The 14,196-nt window shown below is 30.9% G+C and overlaps 2 protein-coding genes across 3 annotated transcripts in view; both read left to right on the forward strand.

The window, feature by feature from the left end:
- LOC111039576 (histidine decarboxylase) overlaps positions 1 to 6,632 on the forward strand; it is a 29,526-nt gene extending 22,894 nt beyond the window's left edge. Inside the window, exons 14-17 of one of the 2 annotated variants that reach the window (XM_022323144.1) lie at positions 356 to 508; positions 5,862 to 6,017; positions 6,092 to 6,241; positions 6,404 to 6,543. In XM_022323144.1, coding sequence (XP_022178836.1) covers positions 356 to 508; positions 5,862 to 6,017; positions 6,092 to 6,241; positions 6,404 to 6,543 — 599 coding nt within the window. Of the gene's footprint in view, positions 1 to 355; positions 509 to 5,861; positions 6,018 to 6,091; positions 6,242 to 6,403 lie in introns of both variants that reach the window. The other variant, XM_022323145.1, reaches the window with a different exon arrangement.
- A 3,766-nt stretch (positions 6,633 to 10,398) lies between these two features.
- On the forward strand, positions 10,399 to 11,807 carry LOC111039577 (tigger transposable element-derived protein 4-like). The gene has a single exon (XM_022323146.1). The coding sequence runs from the start codon at positions 10,551 to 10,553 to the stop codon at positions 11,325 to 11,327; it is 777 nt and encodes a 258-aa protein (XP_022178838.1). The 5' UTR covers positions 10,399 to 10,550; the 3' UTR covers positions 11,328 to 11,807.
- The last annotated feature ends 2,389 nt before the right edge of the window (positions 11,808 to 14,196 follow it).

Consider the following 14,196-nt stretch of genomic DNA (forward strand, 5'->3'; position numbering starts at 1 on the left):
GTGTGCCGATTCTGAAAACATTAATACTGTATTAGTTACTGAATTTCAAATTTAAATATAAATACATTTAATAATTTTTCAAATTTACTTATTGTGCTTTCGCATGGATTGACATTTTCAGCTTAAAAAAGAACAGTTCAAGTTATGTTATTTTTTTTCTGCTGAACTGGTAACATTTACAGTTAAAAATAGAGAAAAGTAAATTTTGAGCTAAGTTATATTTTTCTATTTCAATTTATATTTAACTGAAGTTAAGTTAAACGAGTTAAAAATAATTAATTAACTTGCCCACCCTCGGTAATTATATGCTTCGTAATTGCTTAAATACAAATATTAAATAAGCTTATCTTTATAGGCAAATACGTTATACGTTTTACTGTAACGTCACAATATACTACGATTTCGGACATTACAAGAGATTGGGCTGAAATTAAAGCGACAGCTACTGAAATCATCAACGATGATAAAGCTGACTCTACCTACAATAAATCAAAAGTTTCATTGGCTGGTAAACCTCGAGTTTAATTAAATACATATTATATTATATAGATTATAGATAGTACTCATAGGAGACCAACTAGAGTGCCAAGCTCCACAATTCCATACACATTTATATATTATACAGTAAACGTCATCTAATTATTTTCTAGTTCGCATCGGTTAGATACTAGAGATATCAACCCAATATTCTAATTTCGAGTATAAATTCAATAGGAAACATGAAACCTGCTCAGAAAATAAATACATCCTTAGAATCCTAGTGATAAACGATTTGATAACAGAGTATGTATACTCTATAGAGAAACTCAGCCCTATTTGGGAGTGAAAAACTAATCGAGCTCAAAATTGACAAGGTCTTCTTTTTGTATACCCACTTCCAAAATCTTTATGAGAATCAATGGCTCTGCCCAATAATACACGCTGTGAAGAGCCTAAGCCAACAATGCAAGTTGAATTCATGTTGATTGTTGAAAAAAATGTTATCAAAATTCGTATACCAAATCAATAAAAAGTAAATATAGTTTTTAAACCTATATGAACTCATAAACCAAAATGTTCCATCCTGATAAGTATACAAGCCAATTTACCAAAATTATTAAGTATTTATAATAGGTAAATCGTAATCGTAGAGCTACTTACATCGTATCTCTATAATATTTTATACCTAGGTAAGCAAATTGTATTATTAACACAATCGAGTTGAATATAATTAACTTATTGTATTTACAATTTAGGTAATTATTTAGGTTATTTATTAGATAATTTGTAGTGATGATTAATAGATGCTTTAGATATTATATATTTTTTTCACACTTTTGAATAATAATATTACATTTCTAAGATTATATAATATTGTAAATGCTACTAATATTCAGCCTGGTTTCAACCTTCTACCCCACGCTAGTTAGTCTCTGTTATCAGCCGCAAAATATTCTTAGTATATACATTATTTATATAATCATACATATACCTAAACACGCAAAGATATCGTCTTCTTAGGAAGGCGGCAATAACAGACCTCCAGATTGTGAACCCGAAAGCCCCAAATTACTCCCTAGGAGGAGACAACCTATCGAGAAGGAATCCTCTTCATATTCCAAAACTTTTAAGTATAAGGATAATAAGAATAATGCAAAACCGATTTCTTTAAACTTCAATATTCGATGATTAAATATATCCAACGCTAGTATCGATAATAGTAATAACTCAACTAACTAACTTAACAGAGGGGTTTAATTTCGTTGCGGTCGACAGAAATATTATCACATATAACGTTGTGGTAAATTTAGTCTTCACCGTGGAATCTACATCTAATGATAATAATCCCATTACCTCAGATGACAATGTTAATGATAGTGCTTGAATATCTACTATCAATAATTCAACTACCGATAAAAGGTGTTAATATACTCCCTTTCTTTCTCGGATTCATATACGGGTCAGTCTTACATCATCTTAAACACATACATTTACACCCAGACAAGTTGCATCCTATGAAGATAAGCAAACTAACTCATGGTGAGATCAATGGAGTTGCATAGACCATAGCGTTAGGCGCTAAGTCAGACTTACTTTCGACAGCGTCATTAACTCTAATATATGGCTCACAGAAAATCCCCTTAATAGTCGAGGCTTTTCTGTATCAATATAAAGCCTAGAAATTATAAGGCTGGACCAATTAATATCGGAATCGGATTTTTTCGAGAGTCTCAACTCCGACCATCATGATTTAACATTATTCCACATAAAGTTAAAGACAACATGCTACATCCAATCTAGTCGAACTGAGATTCTCCTTCTTAGATTTTGATTTTCAAAGTTTTCATCAATGTTACCCCAACACGAAATCACCTGTACATTGCTCTAACTTCCTGAGATTTGGCCAAGCAGGATAATTCTATCGCAGTAAGAACTGGTGTTCACAATGCTCCGAAATCGACCACAACTCTCTCCTCTCCATCAGATTGTAATTGCCTGGAGTAGATCAGTCAGAAGAAAATCATGGCTGTGGAAAATATACCCTTCTCAGAAGCTGTACAATTCAACAAAAACAATTTTGTGAGTAAGGCTCACACTTTTTCAGAAGTTGACCGACCTATAACAAACGCTATGTCCGATGTTATTGCACCCATGAACACTTATCTCTACTTTACCGGTTATTCCTCCTCATTCCCAGATTTCCATCTTATCAATAACCAAATTAACCGTCTTAAAAAAGGAGAAAAATAAACGGCATCAAGAACAAGATTTATCCTTTCCCCGAGTCTAAAAGTATCAGTGATTTCTGGGTATCAATAGAGATCCACCCACCCACTCACCCATTCCTATCAGAGGTGTCTAAGGCTCTGTTTGGCCATATTGCACTATTTATTTCTAACAACCAGGCTACCATTTCACCTAATTCATTGTGAAATCAAATTCAGTCATTTATGGTCAATATTCTAGGACAACTGTTCACAGACTTTTTTTTTCTGCGGTGCCTTTTTTTGGAACCGATTTAACCACGGTGCCCCGCTGTCAATAACATGAGAGACAGAACAAAAAAAAAATACTCATTGATAACCGTAGACCGCAGAACGCGGTGCCCTTAGAAAGTGCTCTCGGTGCCAATAGGGCACCGAGGTTCACAGTTTGGGAACCGCTGTTCTATGTAAACCGATAATAGGGCCGGATTTTTAGTTTATCACTAACTTATAAGTTATATCCAGTAATAATAATGAATCCGATTCTCTTCTGGATATTCTCCATTGAAATACTTGAAGTTTTCCTGCACGACTTATTGAATTCAGTGACGGTTTTGATAGTATTTTTTTGGTGATGAGACTTGTATCACCCCTCCCCCTAATCCTTTATTTGTTAAGGGCGTTGGAGCTGGTGCGTTTTTAGTACAAAAATATGTCCTATAAGAAAAACTCTCATACCTTGTTGATGAATAGTCCGATTTTATTTAACTTTATATTATTTAAAGAATCTTTCAGGTAAAAAAAATCATTAAAATCCAACATAACGAGGTGTAAAAGTTTTTCCTGTGAAGTCATCTTTGTTGATGTAATACACTGTATTAACCTCCCTCTAAATAGAGGGTTTTAGCAACTAAAATATAAAATATAATTTACAAGATTAGCGGAAAATTTGAAAACCCGACACCGACACTTTTCAGGTCTTTAGCTGGTGAGGTTCACACCCTTTCTCATTACTCCAATTCAACATGGCAGTCATTAGAGCGAATTGAATACGGTTGTTGGTTTTTTGGTTCCGCAGCCTTATCCCATCACAAAGGACCCGCGCTTGGGACACTAAAATCAACCCCTGACATGGTATTGAATATGAAGTCATCCTGCTTAGAGAAATCTTTGGTTAGCGGTCAAACTTATTTTCTTATTTTTCCTGTCAATTTCCCCAATAATTGATATTTTTAACTCGAACCTAATCAAATAGAGATTCGTTCGTAGTTTCACTATTTACTTTCAATCATAACCCAGTCATTCTCAATGGATCTCAAGCACGTTTACTAAGTCCATGAACCGCCTTCATAGTTATATATCATACCCTATGATGCTCTTATCTTTACACTATTTGTGATAATTTCACCTACCATTCCGGGTAGAAAAAAACTAAGTTAAGAAAACTCGACCTTATGTTTAAAAAAAAACTACTTTCTATGTCACCATATAAAAACCAAAGGTTTATTTAAGCAATTTATTGTTGACAAATTTGATTCAAGGACTCTGGTCCTCACGGTCCTCCGTCTTTCATTCAGGGTTATGCTTATTTTTTCCCTAAACTAAACATACAATCAACCGCCAACCTGTCTTCATTCGTCTCTTTCTTTACAGCCGAATGCTGGGTGATTTTAGAAGCTCTCGTCTACATTAGTTCTCTATCCCCCTATAACTGAATTATTGTCTCTGATTCTCAAGTCAATATTTTAACAACCAGTTTCTTTCTAAGTGCTCCCCTACCATTTTAAGAGTTCTCTGCTATCCCTCAAAAAAATTCTTGTTCCATTTCCTTCCTATACCCGGGAGGATATATACATGACAACAAGCACTCTGACTATTTAATTGGCTCTACCGTCATTCTCTCCGAACCCTCAGGTCCTTATACTGATTTAGACCTACTGGATTCTTCACTGTAAATTCATATAGAAACTGTGGAAGCTGAGATGGTATACATTCCCAGACTCCTATATTACTGAATATAGAAAAATAGTAAAAACATTCCTACTCAACCATGATTTCAATCTCTAAAGATTAGCCGTACTATCGTAACCAAATACACCAAGTTACGTGCCGGTCACAACCATTACCATACCACTCAACCAAATTGGGACTAAATGACAGCTCGTATTGTACCCTACCAAACTGCGATGTGGCATATTGTAATTTTGAAAATTTGTCTCTCAATTGTCCTTATTCTTCCACAGTGAGACACTGGACTTCGACAATTTATCCATTTTCTTTTAATGAATTCTTTTCCCCTTTCTTCTTAGTAACATTATTTAAAATAACATAATAATAAATATTTGTCAATCAAATATTGAAGAATAGTAAAGTAAGAAATTATATTTAGAAAAATGAAAACATCGTTTTGACATTTTATGTCTTTCTTTGGCACATAGAATCGAAAAACGTAAAGCATTACGAAACCGCTATGAAAAAAATTGCCATGAAAAGAAAAGTATCGATACTTTACTAGTATCGGTAGTATCAGAACGTCCCTATGTTCAGACTCTTCAGTAGTCAGTCAGATTTCGTTGAGAAACATATCTAATGTACAGACCCTCGCTTAAGTATCCTACTTTTTTTACTTTTTTTACTTTTTTTTGAGTATTTCTTCAATCGATAATGTAAATAATAATGAAAATGATAATGAAAACTAATTTTTAATAATATATGAAAATAAAAAAATTATAAATAATAATAAAAAAAAAATTTTAATACAACAATTTGAAATTAGATATTTGAAAGTATCTATAAATACTTTTTTTAAATCATGTGTAATTGTACTCAAAAACTTTTAAAATAAGTATCTGTAGGTATCTGTATTTGAATACTTTTAAGAAGTATCTTTTACAAGTCCGCTATAAAATATAGATAAAAAAAAGAAATTGTTATGATGTTTTAACGGTTTCTTGTACCATTTCTCCAGTCTACGTCTGTAGTATTTGATGACAACCAAAGTACATTATTTTGAATAGTCTTAACTCTTAAGTTAAACTTCGACTCTTTTGTAATACTTATATAGACTAAAAAAATTACTAAATTTGATCAAATGTAGAGCTTTTGAACAACATTTTTTCAGTAGTATGTTTAAGACTTGTTTTTTCGTTTTTCTTTTTAATTGCATTTTATTCGCAGAGACACGTAATTGGAATAATAACTTCGGGGCCAGTCTACTATTGGCAAATTCACCTATGTCACCAAAAGTAGTAAACGGAAGCTTTGCCGCATTGTTTGATAACGGAGATGATTGGTCACGGAAACTATTGAGAAGTGAAATGAAAGACAGCTCTTGTAAATACAGTATTACTGAAATCATTGTCATTTTGATGGAAACAATAATCTTATTTTTCATTGTAATTTCCAAGCGATGAGAAGGAGAATTCGAGGGATTTTGATGTCAGGAAAACAGTTTTCTTTGGATTCGCGGATGGATCTCGTCCAGGGAATGATTCCAACCGCATCGAAAAAGGCAATCATGTCGGAATGCACTACAAATCCTTCGGAAGAAACTTCAGGTGATGCCTAAATCAAAGGATACTAGTATTATGTGTACATTACGAGTGTTTATTTGAATCGTTTAATACGCACAAATTTAATTACATTCGGTTGTATAATTCAGATGCATTGAGATTTGGAATTTGTTAAATTTATTTCTATTTTCATTTTATGATTTATAGAAAATAAAATCATTGAGAGTGATGATAAAGAGAAGAACGGAGAACCGAAAAATCCAAAATCTCGTAATTTTCGTCTTCCACAACACGAAACTAATCTAACTCCTTTGTTTGAAGGGAATAACGCAGATCTTATAGATTAATAGTACCACAATATTATGGTAAATTATTTCACTATTTATTTCTAGCTGTTCGTACTTTTTTTGAATAAATATCTATCGAAAACACTTTAACTTTTTAGAATAATAATACTTAAACATATTTAAGAATAATAGCATTGTTTTTTTACAATATTATAAATCTTATTCTATTTATTACAAACTACATATATTACACATCTTTAAACTATATTATTTAATTTAGTGTCTATCGCTTATCGAATTAGAATAGAAACTATAAAGTTACTATTAACTGCTTTCATTTCAATTTTGCCACCTGAGTAAGTAAATGTTTTGTTTAAGGTTTTCAGATAATGTGTAATTTTTTTTATTTTACAATTAAATATATAACCATAAACTTACCTACCTACTATTATGAATTTTTTTTAGTAAAATGCCTATGTTAAATAATAAATGCACTAAACACAGTTAAGTTAAAAGACAACTTTAATTTATTTGCAGAATACTAAGTATAAGACAGTAGACACACACACACACACACACACACACACAAATATATATATATATACATTCAATATATTTACAAAAAATGAATTAGTTATTACTTATTTTATAGAATTAATATACAATTTTCAATATTATTATTACTTTACACGTACTTAAACATATTATATTATATTACCTACATATTTTAATAAATATAACAAAAGAGTTGACAAAAATTGCATATAAATATTTATATGTACTTCTTCTAATTATATTCTAATCAATTAGACCTTTAAATAGTCAGGTACACAAAATCAAACACTGTTGCCAAGCAACATGGGTGGATCTACACTAACACTTTGGATTAAAAATATTTTATACTAAAGTGCACCATGGCTTGCCTATACGCCACCAATATACCAATTTCATTATTACAAAATTAAACAATATGATATTTTCAATGAATATTTTTATTTTTATACCTACACATTTTTCACAATCAATTTATTCCCCAATTACCTACTAAACTTCACAAAATATTTCATTAAAAATGGGTATTAAATTTAGATAAATATTTAAGTATTGTTTCAAGCTCCAAGTATAATACACAATATAAATTATTTTATCAAGCTCCAATTATAATACACAATATACATTATTTTATCAAGTATTTAATATGCACAATACAATATTTCAATATTTTTATTTTTAAAAAAATATGTGAATATAAATCCATACATTTCTTATTTAATAAATAGCTAAGTACCTAGGTAGATAAATTAAAAACAGTATTTATTGATATGTTTTAGTAAATTGTTAAACAAGTATTCAAAGATTGGTCTTAAATATTACTATTTTCTATAATTAATAATGTTTCATGTTTATTATATACATAACTAAAAATATAAATTGCATAAGCTTAATTAATTTACTTGTAATATGGGACATAGGTAGCTATAGTACCTACGAGTTTCTAGATTTCCTACTGTCTAGTCTTAATTATTAATGCATTCTACTATAGGTATATTTACGATTTTGACTATCATCTTATGAACATTTGGAACGGCAGAAATTATAGGATCATCATCGTCTTTTTCAATTTTTTTAGGAACATTAAAACTTCTGTTGTTCTAAAATATACTGAACATTTTATTTAACAAATTTTGTGAGATATCACAATCTAACACAAATATAGTTTGATTAGTTAAAAGTAAAAACACTTACCAATGAACATATGCATTTGAAAATAAATTATAAAATGTACCTAATTCAGTACCTAGCAATTAATCCATAAACTTTTATTATCTATGATTTTATGAATTTGGTATAATTATCGGTACACCGCTACCAAAATTTTAAATACCTATACTATAATTTATTACTATATCATTTAAAGATTTGAACACTATTTTAAAGTTGTATAACCTTATAATTAAATAATGGTTGTACTATTGTCTATTATAATACAACCAAGAATTTTATGATTTTTATAACCCATATCATTGTATTTTCATACTATTTGATTTTTTTTTTTAGAGGATTATAAAATCTTAGGCCTACATAAAACAGATACATATTATTTGTTCTATATATAACTTAATTTGCAATGTGTATTGTATTTTAAAAAATATAATATGTAGGTGCTAGAGTCCATATAGATATGACTTAAGGTCCCCACACACTGCAGCGGTGGCGGTGGCGGTAGCGGTGAAATGAGTCCGGACACAATTTACCGCCACCGCGGCGGCACCGCCAAGACAAAAAATTTTACCGCCACCGTTGCAGTGTGTGGGGACCTTTAATTTGGAATTTTTCAAACTACACTATTAATCAGTAATAAATTAAATAAATATATATTTTTTTTTTCATTTACGGTCTAAGCTAACGTGATATTACTTTATTAGAATTACATTTCATTTAATTGTATTAGTCCTATGTTGGAAGTTGGAACACAAGCTTCAGGAAACATTTATTATCGTAATCGCCCATCACACTATTGAAAAGAAAATAAGTATTATCAAAAATATAATTTGATAGGTACTTAATTTCAGTTTAGTTATTCTTATTTTTTTAACATACCAATAATATTAAACATTGTAATACAAAATAAAATCTAAAATAGGTTTATATTATAATCAAACTGAAAATCGTAGTTGTGTAAAATTTTAAAATACCTACTCATAAAGCCAGATAGATAAATACTATACATCTATAATACTATAATCTTCCTACACAACCATATGTGGGCATAACATTCAAATCAATAATCCAGATAAAAAATATAGGTGGGTAGGCTAAATATTGGGTGGCTAAATGCTTATCTTGACGTCAAGAATGTAAGTCTCCAAAAAAATTATAAAATTCATTCCTATATAATACGTATTATATTATACCTAATATTCCCGCTATACACATATGCCTGATTTGTTCGCTAATTGGTCGCAGTCGTCTCGATTTATTGTACCTACTTCACAATATAAATACTTAATTATATTTAATGTAACTGTCAATAGCTAATAAATAATAATATTATAATACATACATTATTATTGTTATAAAAAAATGTGTGAATATTTAGTATTACCTATTTTGTATTTTTGTATTGAGGAAATGCTTTGGAATGTTAAGAACTTAATATAAATGTTAGCGGCAATGATGTCAGATATTATCATTTTTCAACAATTACTAGTCAAAATCATTATAGAGAATAAACATTTTAGGAAATAATGATAGCTCTAATAATTGACTTAATTTATTTAAATTATTGTGTTTTGAGTGTTGTTTAATGTGATAACTATATATTATTGATTAGAGGTTATTGTCGGTAACTATTTTCTGTTCATGTATTACAAAGACAAAACGATAACGAAAATTATCGCCAAGCCCGTAATTTTTAGGCATATAAAGACAATTAAAGATTGGTTATCAATTAGTTGGTTTGAAAAAATTGCACCAAACATAATCGAAATGTACTTGAGTGCATTTTGACCATTAACAGTAAAGATCGACTTATTAAATATGTTAGTGACAAGAAAAACTCAACATAACATTTCATAATATTTATGTTTATAAATTAATTTGTATGATAGTAGGTACTATTATTTTTGCTGGGTAGATAATAAATATAAATTATATATTTTTTTAAATAACAAAATATAGGTATCTACAGTCAAATTCGCTTATAACGATGCCGTATATAACGATATTCCGGGTAAAACGATCAAAAGCAATGTATTTGGTTGGTTTTATATGTTATGTGTACTACTTTTATTCGTATATAACGATATCGGTTATAACGATAATCCGGATATAGCGATGTTATTTTAAAACGAAAATTTGTTTTTATAATCACCTATAGCGATTATTAATACAGTATTGTACCTAGTAGTAAATTTGATTTCGACCAAATCGATATGACTTAATCTTATCTGTAACAGATAATGTGTCTTGTGCGACCGTACTGTATACAGCATACGTTTCTTACTCGTTTAGTCGCCGTTTTGATTGCTATCCGTTTAGACACGTTCTGAATTCCGTAGTTAAAAATGTCAAATAAAAGAAGACGCTGTTTCACTATTGCTGAAAAAGTGAAAATAATTGAACGTTTAGAATGTGGTGTTTCTAATAAAGATCTTTGCCAAGAGCTAGGAATTAGTCAATCAACACTATCTACCATATGGAAATCAAAAGACCAAATAAAAAGCGTTTTTCAAAAAGACGTGACATCTAACAAAAGGTTAAAATGTAGCCAACATCAAGACGTCGAACTGGCTCTCTTGGAATGGTTCAAAATACAACGATCTAAAAATATTCCAATAAGTGGTCCGATACTTCAAGAAAAAGCGACCGAATTCGGGAAGCGTTTTAATAAAATCGATTTTCAATGTTCTTCTTCTTGGATTACCCGTTTTCGTCAAAGACACAATATCGTTTTTGGAAAAATAAGTGGAGAATCGTCAAGCGTTCCTGTTGGTGTTTCGGAAAATTGGCTGGAACACGTTTGGCCTAATTTGCGTAAAAATTATGCAGATTGTGACATTTATAACGCTGATGAAACTGGATTGTTTTATCGTCTAACACCATCTCAAACATTACGTTTTAAAGGGGAAACATGCAGTGGTGGTAAATTATCTAAAGAGCGACTCACAATTCTTGTAGCCTCTAATATGACTGGTTCTTACAAACAAAAATTGTTAGTAATTGGAAAATCTAAGACTCCGAGATGTTTTAAAAATGTCAAAAACTTGCCAGTCGACTACAAAAGCAATAAAAAAGCATGGATGACCGGTGACATATTTTCCGACTGGTTAAAAGATGGTTAAATTTATATAAATACCTTGAATGTTAAAATACATATGTAATCTTAAATAACAGTAAAAAATGTGTTTAATAAATCAATTTTTCAAAAAAACTATTTTTTTTTTTTATGATCCGGATGTAACGATGTTCGGTTATAACGATCAGATTCCCTAGGTCCCTAGAAGATCGTTATAAGCGAATTTGACTGTATTTTGCTTGAAATTGGAAAACAAACATTCACCATAATATTGGTTTCATATTGTAATAACTTATAGGTAGTTACCAACCTACCTATTATTATTTATATTTGATAGAAAGTTTACACTCTAATTTATAGACTCACGTTAATATCCATACATATTGCCTGAGACAATAAGACATTATTTAAAATAGATAGGAAATATGGTTATTAAAATAATCATTGCCGTTTGGAATTGACTAGTAATTCACTAAAATGACTAAATATCAACATTGCCGCTAACATATAATAGATTTATAACTTATACATATATTTAATTATTTAACTTAAGCTTAAAATTAATTCTTTTCTTTACAAATTATTGTACCGTCCCACCTACTTTTTAAATTATTGTACCTACTCTATATAACTGTATAAGCTAATCTTTGCAATTTGTTTTAAAATGTTTAATTCACATATATAACTATTACTTATGCGCCTTAGAATGTTAGTGATATTAATTAATATAATTAAATAATTAACTGTTCTAATCATAATATTATATTTTCAGTACCTACCTACTGTATTACATACCTGCTTATCTATAATTTAATTAAATATATTGCATTTACATATTATTTCATTTTCCTCATTAGTCATAGATTTCCTAGGAAGGCACATTATTAATACTTACCTAAAAATTTAATATTGTTTACATAATTACATTATATTCAAGTTTTATTTTTGCAGAAGACAATTTAAAAACTATACTCCGAGCGAAATAAGAATATACTCGGAGGCGGACCAAAACAGGTTTGCTGTTCGCATGTCCGGCTTATAACTATAACTATATTATTATTTATTATGCTTATAACTATGAGAAAGTGGAGGTTAGGAATCGGTCACCCCGCCTCGCGCCTGCGAGAGAGGTACGTGTTTATATCACCCGGAGTTTAGCCACAAGTAAGCAGAGAGGTTTAGAATTTGCTAAATTAAACAATTTCAGAACACTTTATTAACTTTAACCAAACATTTAAAAGATAATACAAATTAATATTGTTTTTATACATTATACAGGAGATAATAGCTAATATTCATAATTATTAAAAATATTCCGTTTTTTTTTTTCTTTATTTGGAATAAACAATTTGTACCTATGAGACACAATGAGTACATGTGATGAGAGATACAACATATACAATTAACATTAGTACAAAATGCTAACCTAAACATATATTTACATGAATACACGGGTTGTGAGAAGCCATCCATTAATGACACTCACCATGGGTATTTTATATTATTATTATTATTTTAAAAAAAAAATTTTTATTGTTTAAATTTTTTTGAGGGGGGGGGGTGAGAAGGTCACGACACCAATTGCGTTTTAGACGCCTAGGAGGATCGCCAGGAATGGTCGGGACCGCGAGATCGCGGATTAGTGGATTACTGTTGGTGGACAGACGGTTATGAAAACTCTTATAATGTGCTTTGGCTTCTTCCTGGACAGTTTTCATTTTTAAGTCAGAGTGGATAGTTCTGTTCGAGGTGGATCATTGAGTTTCCTGAGGGCTAAGGTTTGGAAGGTTTGAATTTTGTTAAGGTTAGATTTTTTAGCATTACCCCATAGCTGGCTTAATTAGGGATTTATAGATGAGTAGTTTTGTATTTAGGTTAGTGTGCGTGTTATTATTGATGAATGTTTTAAGCAAACGATAACGGGCATTAAGATTTAGACGCTTAGATTTTATATGATGATCCCAAGTTAACCTACGATCTAGGATTAGACCGAGGTATTTAACCGTTTAAGAATTGGGAATTTGGGAGCCAAAGATGGAGACAGCAGGACAAGGTAAGGGTCTAAGAGTGAACGTAGTATGCACAGATTTTGTTTGATTTATTTTTAACCTCCATTTAGTGTACCAGTCTTCCATGAGAGATAGATGATTTTGTAGGTAGCTAGAAGCTGTGATGGGATCAGGACTTATGGAAATAATTACCTTATCATCAGTTTAGTCAGCGACTTGAGTGTGGGGTGTGATAGGATGGTTTGAGGTACATATATTGTAGAGCAAAGGGGAAAGAATGCCCCCTTGGGGGACACCCGCTGAGATTTTGGCTATGGATGAAAGGGTGTCACCGATACGAGTGCTGAAGTATCTGTCAGAGAGATAAGACTTGATGATTAGAAAGAAGACCAGATGTAAAAATTTCTTCAGTTTGCTTAAGAGCCCGTCATGCCAAACCCTGAGATATATCTAGAAAGGCACATGTACAGTATAATTTTTTTTCTAGTGCAAATGAGATTAAGTCTACCAGTCTGTGGGCTTGATGAATTGTTGAGTGAGCATTGCGGAAACCAAACTGGGAGTCAGAAAGAATGGAATTTGACGTAACGCTTGGTGGAATACACTTTAATAAAAGTCTTTCTAGGATTTTAACAAAGAAAGGCAGTAAACTTATTGGACGAAAAGAGGAGGTGGAGTCAGGAAGTTTATTGGGCTTGGGGACCAGAATAATGATTGCAAATTTCCAAATCAATGGAAAGTAGGATAGTCTAAAGACAGCTTTAAAAATATGTGTGAGGTGAACAATTGCTTTTTTGGGAAGGCATCTGGCAACATCAGCTGTGGTAAGATCGAACCCAGGAGATTTGTTAGGGGGGTATTTGTCAATAGTATATTTCACTTCATTTGGGGTGAAATGTTTGACAG

This window comes from Myzus persicae, unplaced genomic scaffold, assembly GCF_001856785.1.
Source record: "Myzus persicae strain clone G006 unplaced genomic scaffold, MPER_G0061.0, whole genome shotgun sequence".
Classification (NCBI taxonomy): domain Eukaryota; kingdom Metazoa; phylum Arthropoda; class Insecta; order Hemiptera; family Aphididae; genus Myzus; species Myzus persicae.